A 27093-nucleotide genomic window follows, 5' to 3' on the forward strand; every position below is an offset into this window, starting at 1 on the left:
AAGCAGTGGTATCAACGCAGAGTACTGTATGTCTCTGCCGTTGTGCGTCATGTATCGAAGAGAGTTTCGCAAACAGGATTGACGGCTCGACTGATAAAATTCTCGGCCCGACAGCTGTGTGACGTCACGAGTAATAGGCTGAAATCGTTTATGAAGCTTCCTTTCGTTGCGTTATATGTGTTGACGTATTATTTTTACTTTCCGCGTATGACGTCACGTAGCTGAAGAAGTGTGAAAGAATTTTTATTTTTATCTTATAGATAAGCAAAAAAAATTTCTATTAAATTGCACCATTGTATATGAAATGTACAATATATATTAAAATATATATTTTCTAAGAATATAATATGATAATTTTCCTATGATAATCATTGAATTTAATCGTGTTTTAATAATCGAACAATGCTAAAATCTAAATTCATTAAATGATATTACGTCAATCGCCAATAATATATATCGGATATAAAAATTTGATTACGACTGTAATACATATATATTTAAAAAAATAGTATCTTTACTATCACACTGATGATAGCGACAATATTGATGCTCAATTATTCTAGCTTGCTACAGCGTGTGACGTCACGTCTGGAGCGTTGAGCTCTTTATTACAGTCAATGTTAGGCTCGCTCGCCCCCTTCCCCCTTCTCATTCTCTCTCTCTCTCTCTCTCTCTCTCTCTCTCTCTCTCTCTCTCTCTCTCTCTCTCTCTCTCTCTCTCTCTCTCTCTCTCTCTCTCTCTCTCTCTCTCTCTCTCTCTCTCTCTCTCTCTCTCTCTCTCTCTCTGTCTCACATTGTTAGAACTTTTTCGACTGGGAGGAGAGTCAAGGACGCGCGTTCGCGAATTTCAACTGGTAACCAGGCGTACCGCCGGTGGGGATGAGATACCGTGCCGTGCCGCTCGTTGTCCTAGGTCCTGACTGCCTTTTTTTTACGCACGCCAAATTGACGCGTCGTCGCCGACGCCGCTCGGCAACGCGGGGAGCCTCTTATTTCTCTTATCGAGCGCGATCATGACACAACGAGGCCATTCTTTTCCGATTTAAGATTCAAGCCGCTGCTTTGATAAAAAATTTAAATCGCCATTAATTTAACGACGGACATTATGCGATTTTTCTCACTTGATATTTACGCTCATATGAAGTTATGCGAGTTCTTTCGAAATCTTTTCTCCGCGTCTTTTACATTCTTTCAGTCACATAACACGAGCTCTCTTAGTGCCTCTGTTATTTTTGCTTTTCCCATAGCACAGATAGATAGCCGTGGGTAGTCGTCGACGGTGTTTCGTAATCTGCTTGATAACTAACTCCCGTCAGTTTAGCGCGGCATCCCGTTCTAATAATAAACGCTCGTGACAGCTAGATCTCTATCGTGGTGTGCGACATGTATTTTAAATTCAAGGTGACGCGAATTTTATTGCGAGCGCGCGATAATATCTCGGCCAGTTTCACTCTACGATAATTATTCCATTCAGCGCAATTTTCATATCTTACAGCGAATGAAGGAGTTTGACGTAAACGAAAAAAATATTTTAAAAAAAGTTTCGACACTCGGCCGCGCGTATCAGAAACGCGTTCTGCGCCCGCGCGAGTGCCTCGTGTCTATCTATCGACCGTCCCCGCGTTCTCTACCTTGACCTCCAACTGCGAAAGTATCTTGTGCAATTAAAGCCTTTAAGGGTTAGTATAAGAACGATCATCGGGTGTCGGCAACGCCGGTCACAAGTCGACGTGCGCGGGATCCTTGACGATCCGGGTGACACACATCGCGAGACAAACACTTATTGACCGTTTAACGCTCGAGATAGCAACACGTTATCGCGATATTGTGCACCGATTATCGTCTCTGTAAATATAAAACGTACGCGTGACGACAGCTCAATTTCATTACTGAAGAAAGTTCGATTTTCTTTTTTTTTCTTCAAGCCGAAGGAAACACGCGAATCGCGCGCGATTAATTCCCGGCCCAAGTAAGCTCGTCGGCTGGCTACAATGCTTTACATAAGACGTTTCGACATCGGTGTAGACTGCAAGTAACTTTCTCTCGCGGATCGATCTCGGATTGGAAAGTCATCTATCTCCTCCGCGATTCTCTAGCCCGCCGGTGAAACCGATGCTCGTGTATCGATATGATCGATGAAAGTACCGAACGATAATATGCCAACGTCATTCGAGATTTTCAGGGATTATATCAGTACCGTTGTAATCATTCGTAGCAGTTTGGAAAATTTATTATCATACAGGACACAGTTATTTTTTATGAAATTTATCATGATAAAAGACACCGATTTCAAAACGATTTAATCCAACAGATAAGATAACTGAGAAAGAGAGAGAAATTTCACGCAAAGATATATAAAAACTGTCGTAGGAAAATTTCTGAAACTTTTTGGAGCAAAACGAGGCCAATAAAGACATGATTCCGGTAGACACAGTTGTGATTTGACGCAAAGGACAGAATGTCCGTGAGAGACAACTTTTTTCGCGTTTGTTTCGTTTTTTCTCATATTTTCGACACCTTCGACGCACGTCGTCGCGATTGAGTCCACTGATAAAAGAATTGCGAATACATATTGTACATACATCGTTCTTACGTGCGCGCAAAATACATAACTGTAAACTGGTCCTAACACGCCGCGCCCAGCTTATTGCTCAACTTAGCCAAGTCGAGGAGAACCGGTGTATGCCTACGGCATGGCAAGGCCGTTGACAGTACCGGCGAGAATCAATCGCGCTGTCACGCTCAAGCGGGCGCGCTCGCTCGCTCGCTCGTATTCCGCTCGTGCGTGCCCAGCTGATTCGTCGCGCCGCGCAAGAGCAACAGCCAGCCGTTCACCGATCGAGGGTGAGAGCGCGCAAGAAGGACAGAGAGAAGTATTTAATTCGGCTAAGGAAGCTTTGCTAAAAATCACAAACAATTTATGATTTTTTACTCGATAAATGTACATCAAAATTAATATTTTAGATGTTTAAAAAATCGAGAAATGGGGAAAGTATGCTAAATCGTACCGTTCGTTAAATCGTACTTCTATTGTATTTCTTACGGCCATCACACACAAATTGACATAGCTGCATATGCATAACATAAGACTGCCTGGACCAATGAGCATCGAACATAAAGTTGCCATCGTACCTCTACTGTATTTCTTAAACAGAGTTAAAATATTTTAAAGTTAACACTGTCGTATCGTAGCTAGCCTCATTCGAATGCCGCAATGTTTATTTCCTTCTCAAACGACCCATTGATGAGTGACGTTCGTAAATTTATTTTGTGTGATTTTCATGTAATATCCACCCCATGCCTAAGCTATCACATTGAGAAAGATAAGCAATTAAGCTTATTATTAAAGCATTTTTTCATCTTGTTTAATTCTATATATGGAAGGGTTGAAAAATCGGCAAAATGTTTTAAGATTATTTTTTATTCACAAATTTGACAAAGCAATGGAAGTTTGATAAAACGTACCATGAACTTTTTCCTATATCGTACTGGTACGATTCACTAAAATTTTTTTATTTAGGCATTAGTTTTTTTTTCTTTATATTTAGATGGACAACTAAATAAAATATTATCAAATTTTATAATTATATTGAGACAATACTTATTTAATATTTTTGTGTGATGTAAAAAGTATTTTTGTTAAATTTTTGAGAATTTATGATTATAAATATAACATTTTTATAGATATGTTTTGTAGCAGACTGAACTTTTGTAGAGAATAAAACTTTATTTTTGTTACAATTTTTTAATTTTATTGTTAGAGATACGATTTAAAAACTCATGGGTGCAATTTAGCAAACCGGTAAATCGTACCAAATACCACTTAAAAAAATTTTTAATTTACAATATGAAACAATGATAGTGTTAATGTTTAGCGTATATCGTTGACAAAGAACCATAGTTTCAAATGAATAAAAAAATTTTGTCATTTCTTTAATAGTTTTATTGCAATTTTAATATTTATCTTAGGGGATACAATTTAGCATACTTTCCTTTATATAGGCGAGAGATTGTGTCTGAAAATTATATAATAAATACTAATACAATTTTGAGAATTGGGGAAAAATCGGAAAATTAGCTAAAAGTAAGAAGAGAGACATTGTGAGATCAAACAAGAAATGTAGCCGCAATCCTCTTGAGAATATAATTAAACACATTACGAGGAAACAAAAGTGATTGTATGACGGATAAGGCAAATTAATTATATCGAATTAATTACAATAATAAGAAGCGGAAGTTGACGTATACGTGAATTGAAGATATTCATATTGCAATCTAATTTGTGCAAGAGAGATAAGATACCAGACAGTTCTTAAAAGCGTGGACAAAGATTCGGACGCACAAGTCTGTACTGATAACGAATTTCGTCAATGATATGTTTCAATAATAAGATTTTATGATAAGACACTGCATGGCCGTAAGAGAAAAAGACAGAGAGACAGAGAGACAGAGAGAGAGAGAGAGAAAGGAGAAATCTGATAATTCACGATCGAATGCAAAAGTAAGATAGTCCTGCCCTAGGGTAAGGTTATCCTCCGTAGCACCTCTCGTTCTCTCTCCTCGCCGTACAGCCGGTTAATACAACCGATCGACCAACTGGGACTCGTCCAGTACCCGCCCACCTCACCTCCGAGCAAAGATTTGCGAAAGTAACAACGACCTTGACTTTGCTCCCGGTACCGGCCTGACGAATCTAACAGTTGTCGAACCCCGAGTTCTATCGGCTAATTCGGAAGTCGTGAGCCATCGTTTCTGCAATCTTTCGTTAACTGACGTAATCGAATCTGCGACGATACGAAGATGAGTGACAATTGCGAGTGTCGCGAACGAAATCACGTGAAGGAGGAATGGCGAATGACGATTTGCAAGCCGGTTTCGTTGCATTGATTAGCGCGAGCTGAACGAAGTCCGAATATGCACACGGGTCATATATAGATCTTATATATTTCTAGTGCGATCAAATTCGATTTTGCGATTCTGCAAAGAAGATTGTATAAATTGGATGCAGAAATTAAATATAAGCATAAAATAAATGAAGATTTTTAAATGAATATTTTTATGATAAAGTACAAGTAAAAAAAAAAATAAGATGTCCAATCGCGAAATGAAACTTGAGTTTACTCAGAACAAATACAATGTCTTTAAAATATAATATTTAACTGTTCCACGCATGACGTAAATACGCACGCATTTTCATGCGATCATGCGTAGTATCATCTCTCGTAACACAAACATGTTAACACTCGCCATTGAGTAAATAAGCTTGCGAATTGACACATACAAAATTAACTTCTTATTTTTTCAAGTGCTGGAACTTCTGCTGCGTGGAACCAAATTTAATTGTCTATCTCTCTCTTTTTCTTTCTCTCTATATAACAATGGTTAATTGCAAGATATAAAAAAAATGCAGCGTATAAATTACGATTAAAATCATTTAATTTGTTTCAATTAATTTTTCACACAGATTTCACGATACGTCAAAAACTCGATAAAATTGATAAAATACTGGCTAAGAATAAATTAAAGTTATATTTTTACTCATGATGAAAACAAGAAAAGAGACTTGACCAAAATTAACGACGGACAATCTCGATTAAAACGCTGCTGCAATCAGACTGTATAAATTTTTATCGTGCATCCAAGTGATAATTGGGCGAACCGAAAGTTCGCTAGCCATCGAGCACCGGTTCTCTTTTTACGCAATAAAATTAGCCGCGTGACCTTGTGGCGGTGAATGAACTCTCCTTGCCCGATACGACCGACGCGTCGAATCGAAACATCCGTCGAGTTTGGAAACAACACGCATTCGCGTTTTGCCGCCTCACCGCGATAAGCGTGTGCTCGAATAAATATTTTTTTTTCTTTCTTTCTTTTTTTCTCTTTGCGTGCGTAGTCATCCTTGAAGAAATACGCACGTCTTTATTTAACCGCGCCAATCGATATTAACGCGAGCAATGTATGAAAATTGGTGAACAATAACGGCACCGATTCCTCGTTAAGTCAATGCACATTAAAAGCGCAACGCGAGCTCAGCTGGCGAACGAATTACATACTGTCAACCCGTAAATAACGGCGCGTACTTTCATAACGTTAATGCTGGGCACAGCGATGCACAATGCAACAATCAGCATCATAATTATTATTTCATATAAGCCACCGGACTGGCTTTAAAAATTATGAAATTTTAATAATTCCATTAATTTCTATATTTATTATAATAGAGAAAATAAATATGAAGTTTAATAATCAATAAAATGATAAAAGTACAATAACACTAGGTTATAGCCAAAAATTATTTTAAATCAGACAAAGTGTTTCTTATAGATTTTTGGGTGCTGAAAACGCAAACCAAATTTCACTAGCACGTCAGATTCCCAAAATAATTTAGGTTTAAAAAAAAAAGCTTTTTGCGATTGAATGCATTTTATAGAGGATACGATATATTCGTGACATATCTGATCAGAATTTATAGAGGCTACGATATATTCGTGACATCTGAGCAGAATTTTCAGATAACGTTAACCTTTTTCAAAAAAAGATCTCAAATATCACAAAAAAGCCATTTTTGCATATTAAACCTCAATTATTTCGGAAATCTGACGTGCTGGTGAAAATTGACTTGCGGCATCGTTTTCAGCATCCAAAAATCTATAAGAAACACTTTGTCTGGTTTAAAATAATAAAAAAAATATTTTTTTTGTAATCTTCCAATATAAATATAAATGGAAAATTTACATCTAATTGTAAGTAAGATATAAAACATTTGCGTATGAATGAATAGATATTATCAACGTCGCGTCGCGTTGTACAGAAATGCGCAGAATTTAAAGGGTTAATAATCGGGGATTACATATATGTATGAAAGGAAATTTCGTTTATTTTAACATTCCTATATATATTATAATATTCCATTTATTGTGCCGAGAAACTGTTCGCGCCGAAAACGATAGTGGTTAATGGCAAATTATATCATGCAGTACGCAATTGAAAATTAATTACGAAGATTGTCGCCGATGCTTAAATCGCATTTTGAGCATTCAAACGGTACTACCAGTTTTCAGCCGTAGCTTCTCTCTTGAGATAGACAGGGAGACGAGGTGAAAGAGTTGGTTTATTGCTTAACAAGACCCGACTAATATTGAATACGATGTGCATAAACGACAATATAGTTTTGAAGAAAAAAAAAAAAAATTAAACGCGTGCGGTTTGTTCCATAAAAATCTCTGCACAGCTCTCAAATCCCTGTCACAAAATTTCCCTCTTTCGTATATCTTCCTCTCTCTCTTTCTACGCGCTAAATTAAATCGCGCGCATGCGAATATAAATGCGATAAAGATAATGCGATTTGGCCGCTTGTATTTCGCCTGATAAACGTTTAATGCATACCGGCTGTAATACTACTCCGAACTCCATTTTAATTTACCATTTAATTAAGCCATTTATATCACCGTATCGTGCAAGATACAGCTAATGATAGGTTCTGGGAATCTCGTGAGCGCGTAAATTTTAATTCAGTGCAAACACACGAGAGCGACATCGAATCACCTTTACGACTGTTCTCACAATTGTCACATGTAACACGCGTCTCTCACTCTCTCGCGACTTTCTATCTTTCACCGTATTTTCTCTGGAGATTTGCGATTTTCTGATACTTCAACGTTGTAATACGTCCTGGTTCAGAGACGTTGATAATGTGCTTAAAAAATTTTTAATGTTTTATTAAATTACATCAAAATATAAATCGAAATATGGAACATTTAAATTCGAAATAATTGCGAATTAAAAAAAATAGAAATGACATATAAAAGAAGTGCAACAAGGGACACACAATATACGATTGATCTTTTGAGCACTCGATATGGTCTAGAGTCTAGAGAGGCTCAAGGTATCTCGCAAAGTGCATCGTCCTCGTTCGGTATCACTTTTTATTTTTTCTCATCGGCTCTACGTTCATATATATATGTGTATGTACATATATATGTATATATACAATATATACATATATATATATATATATATAAAATATATATAGGGCTCGCTGAACGGGCGTTCTCCACCATTTCAGCAAGATGCCAGCGGGGCCGCGGGGTCCACGCTGCAAACCGGCGACGTAAACAACACATCTGCGCAGACGCGGCCGTTCCTCCCTCGCCGCCGCTTCTCTCAACAGTTCGCGTTATCCTCCTCTCCCAGTTTCTCTTTGTCTCTCTCTCCTTCCTCTCGCTCGCACGCGTCGCAGTCGCACGATTCTCCTGCTCATGAGCATCGAGCAACCATCTCACAACAGCCTAGCAGCCTTCTCAGCGATGGACGCGGCGCTGACCTTCATAAAATCCCAACACACAATGGCCGGCCGCGCGAGTTCCAACGTTTTCGCACACGTTTAGAAATGCCACCGTAAGGGGACCGCCGGTCGGAGAGAGAAAGTTATGCGATTAATTAGAGGGAGATGTTTTTTGCGAAAATCTTGTGAATTCGGACATAATATGGAGATTCCCTTTGTGGTGCTGCAAACGCAGTAACAATGTTGGTATTCACCTCTCCTCCTCGATGATTGCAACATGACGATGGCTATGCATGCGCCGAAAGGCTTACCGGATGCCATTGTACTTTGAGAAAGGGGAAAAATAAAGAGGCAACACGTTGGGCAGACTGTAAATATCGATAAGAGGTGAAAACTGCGGGCGCGATGCGATTTCAATCGCACGTTCAATGAATGAAAAATATAAATATTGATTTCTCTTTCGTGTCTCTCAAATAAAGTGAAAAAAATGCTTTGGAGTAGATTTGGTTTAAAGATTTTTTATTAATTAGTAGTCAATTTAAATTCGTATAATTATATAAAATTAGTTCACAATATTACAAATTTTATTCTTTAATAACATCATACCTCGGACATTGTATGCGCATCTTTCCGGTTACTATTTATCGGAGGAGCAGATAAATGTAGATAGATTCTCGCTCGCTCTATTTCTCAATTTTGATTATACGCATTTAAAGAGGGAAAGTGGAGATAGAGAGTGGAGGTTGACACACAGATGATAGGCTCAATGTAAACAAACAGCGTTACTTGGTCCCAGTTTTTGTTCTTCCGGACGCAACGAAAAGTAGCAAATTAAATGCGTCGAACGCATCTTCTGGTAGAAGAGAATTCCGTCGTGACTCATAGGTGCCTACTACCCTCTCTCCTCTCGTCTGCCTCCGTGTATTTGAAACGATTCTCTCCGTCTCTCTCTCTCCCCCGTGTCGACGACCTCGGGTTCTTCCTTGTAAATTGCACCGAATCGCGTGCTGCGACGTGTCCCAGCTGAGTGTGCTTTTTTCCAGCTCGCTACTTTACGACCGCGTCATTCGACGAGAAAACGCCGGGCTTTTGTTCTCCCTTGCCGTTGTTCACACAGATCACGTGGTGGATCGCTCGATTACCGAAATTTTTTCGAACAATGCCGTTTTTGTCGCGCGCGTCTTTCTCTTCCCTATCTGTCTCTCGGAAAAATTTTGTTGTATAGACATTTCCTCAAATATACCCCCCCCCCCCCCCAGTACAATTATAACAATATTTTGAAACAGAAGCTCGAAGAGATATACACATAGGTCTCTATCACAGTTATCTAGTTTGAGGAATTTTTACGTCAATAAAACTATTCCGCATTATAAACACATTCATCCTCTCTCTCTCTATCGCAAAAAGCCCTTGCACAGATTGTGCACGACTCGACATCGAAGCCGCACAACCGGCCTTTATCGTACCTGCTGCATCACACGTGGCTCCTTAGCTTCTCTCGCTGCGGTCAATCCCCTCTCCTCCCTCTCTCTTCCTCCAGAAAGAGAGAGAGAGAGAGAGAGAGAGAGAGAGAGAGAGAGAGAGAGAGAGAGAGAGAGAGAGAGAGAGAATATATATATATATATATATATATAGAGAGAGAGAGAGAGAGAGAGAGAGAGAGAGGGAGGGAGAGAGCGGACTCATCCCTATCGTCCTCGTTTACGCCATATTCTGAAATTTTCTGCCCCTTATTACGGCGTCTCTCCGCCTACTATCGTCGCCGCCGCCGCCGCCGCCGCCGCCGCCACTACGAAGGTCTCACAACAAACCCGTAGATTTTTCTCCCGCCACCCCGTATGCTTCCGTGCGTGAGGCATCAGTGTGTTCGACGAAGGGTCAACGTCCGACCCTCACCACACGCCACGGATCGACGCGCGTCGTACACGCCAACACATAGAAGTCCGGTTTGTTTTGGTTTCCCGGGCGTTACCCGAGTCCCCCACTTCTCTCCAGTGACTCTGACTTCTCTTTCTCAGTCTCTCTTCTTTCTCTTTTCCTTATTCATCCATTCTCTTGCGTTCTCTTTCTTTCTCTCTCTTCCTCTCTCTCCGCACGATACATCCCTATGTCCGTGAAACCTATCGCGTGGTCCCGAAATGGGGACGGACGGAGGAGTCGGCAGTTAGTGACGTCAAGATGTGTACACAAAACGGTACATGGAGAATATCGTTATTTGGTGATGATACTACTTTTGGCACTCACAAAAAAATTTTTTTTTTACTTAAATAAGGTCAAAATAAAGATGAAAGATTTAAATGCACCAAATTAGAGTGTGACAAAAAATGCAAATTAATTTATTTTTAAATAATAGTATTCACACACACAGCGACGCATTTATATCTATATTTTATAATAAATAAAATATTTTAAAACAACTTCTAGAGTTAATATATCAGAGTCGGCGAATCTTTTTTATCTGCCACAAGATGAAGGAACAATCTTGGTGTGAAAATCTCAGTGGTCGTGAGAAAGAGGAAAGGTATAGAGCGACATAGAAAAATATAGTTCTCCTGCCGCGTGCACTTTTGTACAGTAGCCGATGGAGTGCTCGGCTAGAGTCGACGGAGAAAGCGAGAGCCGCGCGAAAAAAAGCAAGCAAGCTGTTGCAAACGTTATATAGTTTGGAATCGATTTTTGCGGCCGCGCTCTACGCGTAAAAACAACACGGCGTTCACCACGCGCGAATTTGCGGTACGCGAACACCGCTAAACCTTGCACACGTGTGCACCGTGTGCAAGGGACGGCCTTGATAATCGGCCACCATCGCGACACGTATAGGTGCGCACAAAATTCTGATTGCTCATCGATATAAAATCGAAACCAATATATATACAGAATTGCAACGAGAGTGAAATTCTTTCGCTGAACGCACGCACGCACGAGCGATTCGAAATCCATTCGGTCTTATTAAACTTCGGGGCGTTGACTTTCAGACGAGCATTCCTACGAGGCGAATCACACTGTTGTGAGAGAGAGAGCGTCATCGGTCGCTTCTGGTCGAAACGATTTAACAACGCGTCGCTCGTCAAAGAGATGGTTTTAAGGAGAGAGGACACGTCTCTCGCGGAGGGAAAGATACATAGCGTAACGCGTTCGTAATTTTTGTTACGACGCAGTTTTTCACGCACGGACACGTGCGTACGCGCGCGCGCGCGCACACACACACACACACACGCACGCGCGCGCGCGCGCGCGCGTTGCGCAGTCCACAAAAGTGATGGAAAGAGTAGGGGGAAGGACGCGCGGTATATACTTCGCGTGAACGAGCTCCGAGTAGGGTGGATGGCCTCGTCCTCTCACCCGCTCTCGGTGCGCGCGCTCCGACCGGCCGGCCATGCCATGCGTGTGCATCCCCAACGGGCCGAGCAGCCATCTCTATCGCCGGCAACATCGTATCGCACGCGATGCGCCCACGAAACGCCGCGTCGTTTATCGTACGGCAACCCTGCGTTGGCTTACTCATCCCCGCGTATACCCAGTCCCAGAAGAGGAGCGCGCGATGATGGTTCCGCCAAATTTATATATTGCGCCTCCTACCTACGCTGCGAATAAAAATACGCTATTACCGATTTTTTCCCTTTCTGATATATCGGTGGGGTGCCTTTCAATCGAATTTTACGATAGCGTCCTGTCTTCCGCACGCGTCACATGCAATGCCGAATGCAACGGATGTCCGATGATAAATACGTTTGACGATGTAATCTTTGTCTGTTGTATATATGTTCTTTGTTGAATAGGTTTATTTCATTTCTCAACACCACAAGAAATATTGTCTTATCTCTTATCCCCGAATTTACTCCGTTTAATTACTCGATCTCTATATATAGGATAAACAACAAACGGCGCGGCGTGAATATTGTATAAATCGATAATGACCGCATTAATGAATCTTTAATAATAAATTTCTTTATGATTTTACAAAGAAGTAGTTTAAAATATTTTATATATAAAGAAGATACATATCTATTTATATACATATTTTATATAAGAAAAAAAGTATCCGAGAGAGAGGGAAAATAGATCTGCGCTCTAATTGCGAGATCAGTACCCGCTATCGCGCACGTAAGGATGCTGACTGGGACGCATGGTGCCCTCTAGACTAATGCTATCAGAATTACCCCATCGTATCCTAAAGGTCGTAAGGAAAGGGGAGGAAAGGGAGCGAGATAGGGGAAAAGACTGCTGCGAAGTTCTCCGGAGCACGTCAAACCAGCGCCAAGGCATGGGCAAGGCAAAGGGAGAGAGAGAGCATTGCCTCCCGAGCGGCGTAGGTCTGTGACCTCGGCAGTGGCTGCGCCACGTAGTGTGTTCCCGGCGTGTACCGTTTCGGAGATGATGTCACTGTCACCACCCTACCGGGGTCCTTCCCGAGCCGCGAAGAGCATCACCTCTTCCCATGCGGACTTGTTTCTCACCTGTCAGTCGCTTATTTTTCAAGCGCAATATCGATACGCTTCTTTATCGGCGCGTTCTCTTTGCCCTTTTGCCGTCGCGTCACCCGGTATACTCTCTCCGCGCGCGGTACACGATACGGTGTATTCCCGTTTCAGAGCTGATGTCACTGCACCTATCGAGGCCCTTGAAACTCGCCGAGTTGCCTCTTGTTGAACAACTCGCGTTCTCATTTATCGCGCCTTCTTTCTCCTCCTTTTTTTTAGATGCGCGTAGACACTTATCAGCCCTCTCGCTCTCCGCGCCGCTGTCTTTCCATCTGATACGCCGCGTGGGAATCGAAGGAAGCGCGTATAATGATGCGTAAGTCGAGTCGCGTGAACTTTGGAGGCGACCGCGCAGTTTCCGAGATGTGTTTCCTTAAGTGTGTAAAGTCACTCGTAAATATTCATGCATTCATTAGCTAGACCGAACGATCAACGATGTGCTCTGACCGCGTGAATATATAGTTAAAGGGATTATTTTCATCGTAGACTCTTGTAATTCGGAGTACTTCGAAGAAGCATTCTCTTTACTACGGGCGCATTAACGAGCTCGTGATTGTCTTTTTAATTCAAATGCCGTTACGTTGGAAAATATTTGCGTTGCGTGTGCTCGTCAACGATCTCTATAATCTGCAAGATCGTTAATAAATGATTAATCTCCTACATATATACATATCTAATTACTTGTTAAAGGAGGAGAGTAAGGCCGGTTTTCGGACGTTCCATTTTTGTAAGAACTATTGAAATCAGGTGATTTTAGGCTAAAAAGACGTATTTTGAAACCTGTCACATCAATTATACCATTTTTACCATCAATGCTCTTGTGCCACCATCTTACACTTGTTTTATGTGTGTGTGTGTGTGTTTCAGGTAGAGAAGAAAGTTAAAAGCATTTGTATAAGTTTAGCTGTGATTGTGGGGATGGATGTGTTCAATTAGCTATCAGCGTATTTTAGGTATGTACAAGCTTTTTATTTTGGAGAAATTGAGCTAAAAAAATGCTGATACTAAAGAATATGAAATATTTGATTGTTATTTTACACACCAAAATGTAACACAACACAACACAAACAAAAATATAAGGAAATTACATATGTGTAGGTGGTACAAGAGCATTGATGGTAAAAATGGTATTAATTGATGTTACAGGCTTCAAAATACATCCATTTAGCTTAAAATCACCTGATTTCAATAGTTCTTACAAAAATAAAATGTTTCTGATATTTTAAAATGAAAGAGGGGCTGAAAATCGGCCTTATGGACTCCTTTTATATTGATTGTCATAAATCTGAAAGCGGGCAGAGAAATCAATCTTTTTCATCGTTATAAATAAATATAGAGGTCATTTTCGCACACGCATGTCTAAAAATACAAAATACTGAGTTCAGCGAAATCCTATCCTCGGTTGGAAATGTACCGTTGCAAAGGTACTCGTATTTCGATCAACTATTTCATACTTATTGTTAGTTGCAATATTGCCACCATGTCGAGCGTGCAATTGGACACAATTTACGCTGATCCGTTCATCGAAAATAAGAGACCGTTCCGCTGATCGTCGCTTGGATATATTGAAAATGATAATACGCGAAGCCTTTCGCGCTTCGAAAATGTCAATCCTCCGCGCGTCTCGCTGTCCTTCGCGCGTTCAAGGCACGCGATCGTCGGATACCGCGTGGTCCACGCGCGAGGAGGAGGGGGACTTGTATTCCTCGCTCTCCTGGGTTGCGTTCGGAAACGTCACCGAGTGCATTCCCTCTCTTTCTATATCACTGAGAGAGAAATGATATAGAAAGAGAGGGAATGCACTCGGTGACGTTTCCGAACGCAACCCTGGATCAATACCACGTGACCGTATCGATGTGACCGGTGCGGCGCGGCGCCGCCGGCCGGCCGATGTAAACAAAGAAACGTGCGCGCGGCGAGGCCGCTGCGCTGGCTACCGCGCGCATCGATTTTCCTCTCCGGCGGCTTGGCTTGGCGTGACTTGGACTTGATACAGGGCCGTCTTAAGACACTTGGCTGCTGCTTAGTGACACGACACACCGTCCGCATACAATCGTCACGTCCGAACGCGATGACAGTTCTCTTCGAAGATGATTAAAATATATAAAAAAAAGAATAGAAATCTTTTTTCGAAATGTAAACAAATATGTTAAAGAGAGAGAGAGACACGATATAGGGGAGGGATTTTAATATTATTTAATATGATATATGCTAAAAAAGCTGATTTTTGCATGTAAGAATGATACTAATAGCGAAATAAAATGACTTAAGCAAATATAAATTGGATGACGTTAAAAATGGCGTTACAATAATTTTAATAATTTTAACAACAAAATGAAGAGAGAGAATAGTTGTTTTATTTTACGCGGAAAATAAGAGTTTTCGAGAAAAAGTCGTTTTAAAGGGCAAGTGACCGATAGTTATCATCCATTCAACTCAATGGTTACAGCAGCCCTGCGTCAACCCACGCGCGAGTTGCATTACGACGCGCCGATTGGTGTATTACAGGATGACATAAAACGGGATTGGCAAAATCGTAGCCGTCTCCGTTACCCTTTCCCTTTCGTCGAGTACTCTCTCAGACGTATAAATCTGCTCGTCCGTTCGTTCCTACACATCGTTTCTTATCGATGATCATTAACGACTGTCGTCTTTCTGCTTGCAGGCGAATGCGGCGGTGGTCTTTAAGTGCACTTGGAAAGGGTGCTTGGAAATCAAAGCGACCGTCGCGCTCATTGAAGAACATGTGCGCCAGTCACATCTGGGGTAAGCTAATATCCTAGATATAATACGTTTAGCGCATAAAACGTGTTACGAAGATGAAGTGAAAGCGCACTCAAGTTGATCTCAGGCACAATGGAAAAAAATTGTTGACATTAAATATTAATAATGGCACGACAGAGTGGTATCTTCCAACAGAGTGTACAGCTCTTTTAAGAACTTAGTCTAACTTATAAACGCTATTTTAATTTCGAACACTGTTGACGATGAATAAAATGATTATACAGGGTGAGTTTATGTATATGTAATGTTTGTAAATTAAGACGGAAATTATGTATGGTTTTTTCGCAACGATCTAATCTTTGTCAATCAACAGATTCATCTACAAAATAACACACGAATCAAAATAGTAATTTATTTTGCAGTCCAAAAAAGTCGGAATGCGACAGCGAATATAACATGTCCGATCACGAGGAGGAATTCTATTATCAAGAAGTTCCTGCGGATCATATGAGCTCGCCTCCCACAATGTCTCATCGGGATATGGCGAGACCGCCGCACGAGGATCCAGAGTATCAAAAGCAACTTCGTCTCGAGGCGGCTCCTGTCGTGAGTAACTACATCGACAACGTGATAGTCAGTGTCAGGGAACCGAGCAACACGTTTACGATCTCACAATCGCCGGTAGGTAATCGTGCATCGAGTTGTAAACTCTAAAATAAATATATCAAATCGGTCTTGTTAAATTTACATTTCTTTTTTTTATCTCAGGGTACGCCCAACAAGCACATCAAATTGTCCCCGCGACCATTGCAAGCGTGTCATCAACAGAACCTGACAGCGACCACGGGCAAGCCGTCCTCCCCGCGACGAACGCGCAGCGATGTTAAAAAGTGTCGCAAGATCTACGGTATGGATGCGCGCGACCTTTGGTGCACTCAGTGCAGGTGGAAGAAAGCCTGCACCCGCTTTTGCAGCGAATAGGCCAAGCGTCCGCCCCGTTCGTACATCCGTGGGCGGAAACCCTTGTCAAGTCGACCTCAGAGTTTGCCAATGCTACGTTGAACATTAACACCAACTGCCAAATGCTAATCATCGTCAAAGAAAGCGAAGCGTTGAAAAGGCTTCCACGATTTGGAACACGAAACCGCCACGTTATTGCCGGTTGTATCGAAAGCGTTATATCCAATGAAGTATTGTTTCACCGGTACTATAAGAAGGCAAAGCTCATCGAACCAGCACCTCTTCCTCTTGTTTTCCATTTTGTTTTCCGTCGCCGAAACGATAGGCACGAATTTTCGAAGCAAATGTCACTCGACAATGACAGTTGGCGGATGGTTCTAAGGGCCGATATTCGTGCATGAGATAACATCTTTCTTACTTTAATCAACTCATAGAAGAAGTTCACGACGAAAGGTTTATCTGAACGATTTCTGCCCGTTCGTGTTTCGCACTTGGCAAACTCCGACCGAGTCCTACCGTAACGAGGGACTATTCGATTAATAAGTAGCGAATAATTGGCGTGCGCGGAGCGAGGCGATTTTAGACTGTTGAATTCTTCGCGTTCTCAGAAGAGAGCGTGAAATATACTGCCTCGCTCCCAATCCCGCCTGACAAAGAGAACCTTTTCGGTTCGGTACGTATTATACGAGATACGCACTCGCACTCGGAGCGAGTATGCATGTCTTTCGAAGCGTCGATTCCCGAACTGTCTCTTAGGTCATTGCAATATATCTTCCTTCTTCCGCCAGAAGCGTGACCGTGACCGCTCTCGGTAATGACAGATCTAAGGGCGTTACGTCGAGCCTCGGGGATGTTGATCCCTGGGGAACAAACGATTGAATCTAACGGACGAAGGGAAAGACCGGCGAATCGATGTTCGGTCTGACCGATATTCAATGCTAAACGAACGCAGACAGGTAAGTTGAAAAGTCTCGCGTGAAAAAAAAAACAGAGCTAATAATTGTGATAATTGTGAAATATTGTATCTAAATTTATCGGATATTTGTGCCGCGAATCGAACAGGAAAGCGCAAAGATGAGTAAAGGCGTGAAGAAATGAGAAAGAAAGAAAAAAAGAAACCAAAATTTTATACACCAATTATACTGCCAGATAAATAATTCAAAAATTGTTGTTCAAACCTCTCTTTCGTACGTTAGAGAGGCATTATACGTTGCACGGCATGCGTCGCCGTATACCTTGGGCTTAGCCTTGTTAGCCTTCCGACGACCTAAGACCGTGTTCGCCAACAAAGGAGCTGCACGCGCATATTTGGGGTAGGCTACGCAGTTGAATCGATCGATCTATTAAGATCTAGCGAAGGTCTTGTTCTAGATGACACTCACGCATTCGACACATACACACACATACATGCGTATTATATATATATGTATAATCGCGCGCGCAAAGAACGATGTGACATCATAATCCGCGTATATAGTCTACATCATTTCTTATACTCCTTTCTCGCTTTGGGCCGTTCGCGGAACGTTTTATTTATTCGAATCGATTACTTTGAAATGTGTATATTTGATCTCGATAATATTTCTAATATAGTAATGTCCAATTAATTCTTGCAAATTTTATATATTGACGGACTCGACGAGGAGAGATTTTTGCAAATAAATGACGTGTTTTAAAGAAATTCAGCATCATCCAAAAACTCCTGGCTCCTTCTTATACAGCCATATTGGATTATAATGTCAGAAACGAAAATTTATATAAATCTTTTCCCTTTGCATTACAAAAAAAAATATTTTTTTGTGCATCACAAGCCATATTCACATATACAGTGCAATAGATATATTAGAAATTTTCTTTGTACTTATTTGTTTGTAAATGGATAATTTAATTTACACGTACGCTGTGCATTTGTAACCAAAATGAATATAACAACAATAGATAATAGTTTATAACCGTATGTTAATGATATGCGACGAGAACATTAATTTGTATTTCACACATACAAGTACAAGATAAAATTCATTCAATTATATGAATATAAGTTATATTATATCTATACTTCTAATTACAACTATATAAAATATTATATATTATAATATATTTATACAGTATATATGATATATTATAATATATTTATACAGTATATGATATATTATAATATATTTATACAGTATATATTATATATTATAATATATTTATACGGTTGTTTATATAATTATTTATTGACGATGTGAAAAAAAACTTATTTGTTTCGATATATAGTACGGGACAATATTTCTATAATTTTTTGCTTCTGATATTACAATCTAATATATAGTTGTGAAATAAAAAATTAAAATTCTTGAAGTTTTAATACAATAAATGACAGAAGTATTTCATATTTGATGGAAGAAAATCGGTGAGACGTCGCATTATATACCATATTAAATGGTCAAAAATACATTAAAAAACGACACTCGCCATAGTAAAAAAATTTCTTCCATTTTCCGATCGATGTTCATACTTTAGTATATGTAATTATCTTGTATATTACGTCTTATGTATATTACGTGTATTATCTTGTATATTTCAGCCCTCGTTTTATATCATTATTGAACTTAATGTGCTAAGGATTAGTATATTATTAATATTGTTTATTAGCGATAACGTCACGGGATTTATATTTTATCAGCATAATGAAATGTCAGTTCTATTGACAAAATGCACTACTCAAATTATATATAATTGAGAGTATAACTCAAAAGAAAGAAATTTCCAAAAGAAACGAATAATTCTCGTAAAGATATCGATACCTTTGTGTTCAAAACCATAAGGATCGCGTTGTCAGTATTTCTCGTTTTTTTATCAATATTGTTGTATCTATACTTAAAAAAAATAATATAATCGCTGTCGTTTTGAAAATTATCAATAACAGCGATTGCGCTTTTATTAACACGTAATGTTGTCGTCGCACAGAAGTTTTAATTTTTGCCTCTCTAAATTCGATGCTGTGTATTATAAGTTCGATTATATCGAACATTCTCTCGAATCTTTATCGCGTTTTAGAATTTATGAAGTAATAATCACAATTGAGAATTATCACAGCGTTTTGATACGCGAGCATTAATGCACTGTCAAAAAAAGTGCTGATCATGTTAAAATTTTTACACAGATAGCATGACATTCACAATGATATAAAGAATCATGTACATAAAATACTCGCAAAAGAAAATGTTAACGTACAAGTACAGATAGCATAGACAATTGCCGTCCATGTAGGTTCCCTCCTGCAATCAAAATTGTTACACTCGATTATGTCGACACAATTTTACCAAGGATAAGGAAGTACAATATCTAAACGGGAACTGCTAAAGAGATAGTGATACTATCACTTAATAAATTTAGTTATTAGCATAATTTCTTCGTCGTGGTTATACTCTGTGCAATCTGTACACGTTTAATATATATAACGTTAAAAAAGTGCGGCGGTAACATTGAAGTTTATAATGCTGAAGAGAAATTGTTTCTAAAAGTCACGTATATATATATATACGATTTTCGTCTCATAGTACATTTTTTTAAGATATTATTTTTAAAAAAATTTTTAAATTTCTATAACGACATTTTCTCACGTTAATAGAAATATATTTATTGAAATTGACCGGTCTAATCCTTTAAACTTCACCATTTTTGTATTTATTTTTATTTATGTCTTCGGTTGTACATTTAGAGTCATATATATCTTTATGTCTGACATTAAGCATCTATCAATTACATTCATCATATGCAGTGTATCGCGAGTCAAAATTGTGCCTGATAGTTTGGCAGGTAAAAGATTAAACCTATAGCATTAAAAAATAAAAATATCAGATTATACAATATTAAATTAATTGGATTAAAAATTAGATATAATTTTGGATCTTTTAAATCAATAATCAAACGCATAATGTACCAAAATATCCATATGAAAGTGAATTTCAGATGCGAAGGCATATATGACACTGAATGTATAATACTATATATGGACGGATGTTGAGAAAACATTGAAGCGAGAATCAATCGCCAATTTAAATCATCATTACGATCATCACCACTGACAAAATGACAAATAATAACGACGAATTATATCACCTAATATATTTCGCGATATAATAATAATAATAATAATAATAATAATACAGTCTATTAACTGATCGTTTAAGCCTCCAACTTCGTTAAAAATGCGGCACGGTGCGAAATCGCTACGCGAACTTGTATCTGTCATATATTTGGCAATAAATTCCCGATGGGTCTCGAAGAAATTCGTATATGATTTATTGCTGATCCCCGTGCACAATGATAGCTAGAGCCGACAGCTAGCCGCGTGCTATAAGAAACTCTCTCGACGGAGTTGTCGCGTTGAAGAGAATTTTGGCGGATACCTTACGTGGGATGGCACTTCGCGAATGTAAACAAAAGTACAAGTTCTCATTAACTGTGCCATTACGTATGCCAAATATTCTCTAATAAAAGAAAAAAACAAGCGAGAAAGGAAAAACCTTATGCGAAAAAAAGGGAATCTTACGAGCAAAATAAGGGACGGAGGTGATAAACACACGCAAAGTTTCAAACATTCGTAACGAAAGCTTTACAGACTTAAAGATACCTCAGGTTTATTTCATACGAATACGTATCAACATACATCGTCGTCCTGTTCGAAGCGACTCGATCGAAATACATTTTGTTTTGTATTGTTCTAATCTACTCGATCGGCAAAAATATCGCTGTTAATTCATCGCTTCGACCTGGACGACTGACTGACGAACATATATTGAACGTTACAAAGTATAATATGTATTCTTCTTGCAATGTTAATGTCAATATTATTTAGTCATATCTCATCGCTGCAGCGGCTTAGGACACTGCAATATACAAATATAGAATCGCATTTAATTCGGCAGCCTGAAGATTCTCGAGATCGCGTGTCGTGGTCCTATTACCACGCACAGCCTAATCTACGTAAATATTCTCCGGTGCAGCGATTAAGCAGCAGAGATCCCCCTATCTCGTCCGAGACGGTGTGTTTGATCGTTGCTTTCGGACGTTTAGGCGTCTTGCGTTCGAAAATCATTGCAATTATCGCTGATCATCGCCAGCTCTCCGCGAGAGCGGAACCACGTGTTCACACTCGAGGCGGGGGGGGAGGGGGGGGGAAGGGAACCGCCGACACCTTGTTGAGTTGTGAACACATCTCAGCCAGCCACTGCACATATATAAATATATGTATATATGCGTTCGCGATAACTCGTCTCTCATTCGGGGATTTCAGATTATTATAATTGCACTTTCGATCGATTCGACAGGCGGGTCAGTTACGCGAGCGATCGAGAGGTTTGGTAGTCCCGTTATTCGCGGGGTCCTATCGGAACACGACGATCGCTCCTCGAGATTAATATCGAATAATATCGGAGCTCTGTCCAGCACGTTCGCCGAGATACCGAAAGAAGGATTGTGTTTCGCGGATTGAAAGCTAATGGCCGGGATTATCATACCAAAACGATCTCATATCGATTTAATGAAATGTAATTTTCACCAGTATGTACGGCCGAGCCATATATGCAATATATATACGTCGCGTTCTCAGGAACGAGCGGCAGCCGTCGCTGTATCTCAAATTGTATCGTGAAGAAAAATGTATTGTTAATTATGCGAATGCGAACGATAGAATCTGTGATACACGAGAAAGAGAGAGAGAGAGAGAGAGAGAGAGAGAGAGAGAGAGAGAGAGAGAGAGAGAGAGAGAGAGAGAGAGAATGGTGTTTATATAAAAAGTGATTTTTTAAAATCATAGCTTATTTGTTTAGATTATTTGCGCTCGGCCGACCGTACGTCGTAAAGACATATTATTATAATATTATATTATATTATATATATTATATATTATTATATATTATATATTATATTATATATATGATTACATGATTATATTATTATTATTATTGATTTTTATTAATTATTATTATTATTCATTAATTAATAAAATTAATAATTAATTGATTAATTATTATTGCATTCATTGTCGTCGTCATTTTAACTCTTAACACTATTATTAGCGTCACTCAGTAGTACGTTAAGTAATATTGTTAAAGCGCGAAATCTTTATTATTAATATTATTACGTTAGGCGAATCGTTAATAATTGCCCTGCGTTAAGAGGGTGTTTCAAGAGATGAATCGCGCGCGTTCGAAGTGATTCAAAAACATCGAGCAGACCATGAGATCATTAGAACAATCTCGCAAGACGTGCAACCAGCGACTCTATCATTCTTATATCCGTATATTCGCTGCAAACAAAGCTTCTATTTATCAATAATGCGTATATAGTTATAAATGCTGTGATTATGTCGCATTATTTGACACTCTCGATTATTCTGACTGAAAAAAAAAAAATTACGATGCAACGTTAATTACATTTGAGTGTAAATTTTATCGTTAAGACATCGTAATAAAGGTATCTAACAAAACCGTATATCAAGTTATTGATTTATCTCACCGTATAATTAATATTTTTCTTTTTCGTAAGACACATATTCTCAAACGTATAAAGTAAAATATATAAATAAAATTTTTTACGAAAAAAAATTGTGATATATATGTGAAGAGATCACGCGTAATTTGTATATACATATATGTGTATATATTTTACAAATTTAATGTTATTCATCTTATTTTTAAGAATCTATTTTATTTATTTACGCGCGTACACAGTTGAAAAATTTGTGTTTTTAACAAATATCATCTGTCCCAAACGGTCCACAGAAATTTTTGTGTTAATTTAACATAATACGGATATGTTAAATGGTGACACGAATATTGTGTTAATATTTTAACATAAAATAAATGCAAACTTCAAATAAACTTAAAATAAATTTTGTGTAAAATTAACATAGTTTTAATGTAAAAATTAACTTAAAAAATTGTTAATTTTACATTTTATCACCCCCACTTATATTATAAAGTAAAATTAACATTTTTTTTCTGTAAATTTTAACAGATAAATCTTGTCACTAATAATACGGAACATATTTATTGTGTAAAATTAAAAATAGATATACATTGTGTTATTTTTACACTTTTTTTTAGTTGTTTTAATAATTTAACATTTGAGTCCAATTAACATAACAGCAATATGTTAAATTAACACATGAATGTGTTAAATATTTAACACAAAAATTTAAACGGGGACCGTTTTTAACAAGAAAACACAAATTTTCCAACTGTGTATATTTGTTTTACATATTAATGATAAAATTGATATGTGCAAGGAATTTATGGAATTTAGGTATGAAGTAGTGCGCAAAGAACGTATGCCGAGACGATCTTAATTCATTTTAAATCATTTCAACAGATTACTAATCACAAAATCACTAATCGTAAGATTAAATATTGGATCCGTTAAATTTCTCGTAGATATATTATTACGACGCGACGTTTGATAGACGTCAAATCTTTAATAACGTAAAAACACACGCAATCGATAAAAATGATTGCGCTATTATAATAAGTCATGTTTGATAATAAGTACTTGATGTTTTTCAGATACGCGCGCTGTGAGATCTCACAGTACTCTTGCTCAATGCATATATTCACTTGCGGTAGACTTTCGTCTGTCACACAGATATCACCAAAAAGTAGTTCATATATTCGTCGCCGGTTGGTACTTCGGTACTTATATATGCGATAATGAGACATAATCGCAGCTTCATTCTCGCCGCATGACTTTTACATTAGACATGTATATATATAGCGTAGCTAATTCGAACATATTATATTTATGCAAAAAAAAAAGAAAAGAAAATATTTCAGACACCCAGACTATATATAATATATATAGCGATTATAATCCAAATAAATTCTCAATTAAAATATCCGCCGGATATATATGTATATGTATATACAATATATATGTATATATATCCTAACGCAAAGTCTAACGACGACACCCTGAATCGGATTTGCAGATCGTATATACTTTCGTAAATGTTTCTATACAATTTATAAAAGGAAGCATAAAAGAAAACAGGCGCAGAAATCACTCGCTAATAAATGCATATCTTGCGGATATAAAGAGACACTCGTTATTGAATCAAATGTACTTCGGAAGCATAAAACGCATCGCGACCGTACTTTTATAACGGAGATGCCTGTTGGATCACTATACTGCCGAATCTTTGTATTTTATCCGTTCGTCAAAGTTCTTCTTTGTTGTGAGCGTATTTGTAAATCGCGCAGACCTTATATATAGCGCGGCAACGAAGTAACTTGCAGTCAATGCCGACGATAGTAATATAAAATACATACATGCAAAAAAAAATTATATATGCGGTAATATAACCCAGAACGAAGGATAAAATCGCGTTCGTGTATAGTGTCGAGACGAATTTGTGTCGCGGTTTTGAGACGCGACACAAGTTCGTGCGAAGGAATTTTAGAGAAGTTCTAAAATGACTGTCCCTTAATTAGTTAGTCTATCGCGATCCGAGTAATATCGCGTCGCTGCGCGTTTTAAAAACATAGTAGCATCTTAACACATGTTATAATATATAAATACGTAGCGAAATAAATAGGAAGAAAGAGGCGCATGAGGCGCGCTACGCGAAGAAAAAAAAAGATTGTAATGCTGTAAATTGCCTTTTGTGCGCGAAACTGGCATTTCGATGCGTAAGATTAAGCCGATAATGTGAATTATCACACCGTAGCCGGCTGTAGGCCAGGAAACCGCATAATTGCACCGCTGTTATTGGATAGAGAAACGTACACAGCTAAAAAAATTCATGTAAATAATGCAAGTAGTACTACAATTCACAAACGGTGTAAAGTGATTGCGCAAGCTCCTTAGAAACCCCAAATTTGATATTTTTTCGCCGTACATGCATCGAGAGAATATGCATTGTGCAATACAATGTGTACGAATTATAGTTAGGCTCATGATCATGAGAAATTCGGAGAAATTCATGTGCTGTGAAGTATCAATATTCCTAATCTTTTTGAAACAAAAAAATTTAATGTCGATTTTAAAACTTCTTTCACGGAAGAAAGGAGGAGGGTCCATAAGACCGGTTTTCGACCCTCTCTGAATTTCATTTTAAAATATCAGAAACGTTTCATTTTTGTAAGTACTATTGAAATCAGATGATTTTAGGCTAAAAGTATTTTGAAGTAACTCTGATTAATACCATTTTTACCATCAACGCTCTTGTGCTACTATTTTATACTTGTGTTGTGTGTGTTGTGTTTCAGAAGAAGAAAGTTGAAAGCATTTGTATAAGTTTAGCTGTGATTGTGGGGATGGATGTGTTCAGTTAGCTATCAGCGTATTTTAGATATGTGCAGGCTTTTTATTTTGGAAACAATTTTGGAGAAATTGAGCTAAAAGAATACTGATATACTAAAAAGAATATGAAATATTTAATCGTTATTTTACATTTTACACACCAAAATGTAACACAACACAAACAAAAATGTAAGAAAAAGGAAATGATGTGTAGATGGCACAAGAGCGTTAATGGTAAAAATAGTATTAATTGATGTTACAGGCTTCAAAATACGTTAGCCTAAAATCACCTGATTTTAATAGTTCTTACAAAAGTGAAACGTTTCTGATTTTTAAAATAAAATTCAGAGGAGGCCGAAAACCGGCCTTATATGGACCTTCCTCCTTAGAGAGATTCTTTATTGTGATCTGATCGTTTATCGTGAAGAGAATCATATACGAGTTAATATGTAGACAGTATAAGAAATAAAACACAAACTTCAAAAATTTTGTAAATAGTGATTTTTCATAGATTGGGAATTCTATTTCGCAGCATGGATTTTCGTCGGCTTCTCATATAGTACAGTTATTTTTTTGCGAAACACAGTTACGTCGCTGGTAGCACTTATACGATCGTCCAAACTACGTATACTCGTACGTGACAATAGAATATTTGCCGCCGATGAACGTTGAAAATTTATTTACCTTTCAATTGTCAGCGAACGGTTTCACTTTAATAATTTTGCCGAGTCTCTCTCTGATGAGTATACTCTTCCGACAATGAGTATATTTAAGATTTTTATGAACGAGTAAAAAGAAATAATACAATTTTTGCCTGCGTCTCAGAGGCGGATGAATATTCTGAGCTAGATAATGATTATAGTTTCGTTAAAAACAATAAAAGATACTTTATATTTTTTTCGGAGATTGTCCTTCTGTCTATGCTATATAAGAATCATTATCGCCAAGCAAATTTTCGTAATAAAATCTATGCGAAGGTCAATATATGAGTATTTGAATTTCCTACATTAGCGGAATCTGCAACGAGAAAGCGAGATCGATTGTTTTACTGTTTTTACAACAAATATCCCTGTTCTCCTGTATCCCGTATCACTTATTTACGTAAAAAGCTTAAATTATATTATGATTTCTATAAGTTATTATAAAATAATAAGTCGTTCATGAAAATATGCTATTACGACGAAATTATTCATATAAAGTTTTTAAGATTATTTTTGAAGTTTCTCTCATGCACTAATAATTTTTCTCTCTTTTAGTAAAAAGAAAACGAGATAAATATTCACAAAAACTTACATAGCATAGATCATCTTGATCTTGACATATGGAATAATTTATTTCTGAATAACATGCACTT

The 27093-nt window shown here is 38.2% G+C and overlaps 1 protein-coding gene across 4 annotated transcripts in view; it reads left to right on the plus strand.

Annotated features, from left to right (window-relative positions):
* Nucleotides 1-26721, plus strand: part of Glut4ef (Glucose transporter 4 enhancer factor) — a 96069-nt gene extending 69348 nt beyond the window's left edge. For all 4 annotated transcript variants that reach the window (XM_083038931.1, XM_083038932.1, XM_083038934.1 and 1 more), the window contains 3 exons: nt 15430-15530; nt 15911-16169; nt 16257-26721. In XM_083038931.1, coding sequence (XP_082895057.1) covers nt 15430-15530; nt 15911-16169; nt 16257-16469 — 573 coding nt within the window. In that variant the 3' untranslated portion in view covers nt 16470-26721. The remainder of the gene's footprint in view (nt 1-15429; nt 15531-15910; nt 16170-16256) is intronic.
* The last annotated feature ends 372 nt before the right edge of the window (nt 26722-27093 follow it).

The sequence above is a fragment of the Prenolepis imparis genome, unplaced genomic scaffold (assembly GCF_030444845.1).
Source record: "Prenolepis imparis isolate NDT839.2.m4 unplaced genomic scaffold, iyPreImpa1.0 SCAF_5, whole genome shotgun sequence".
In the NCBI taxonomy this organism is placed as follows: domain Eukaryota; kingdom Metazoa; phylum Arthropoda; class Insecta; order Hymenoptera; family Formicidae; genus Prenolepis; species Prenolepis imparis.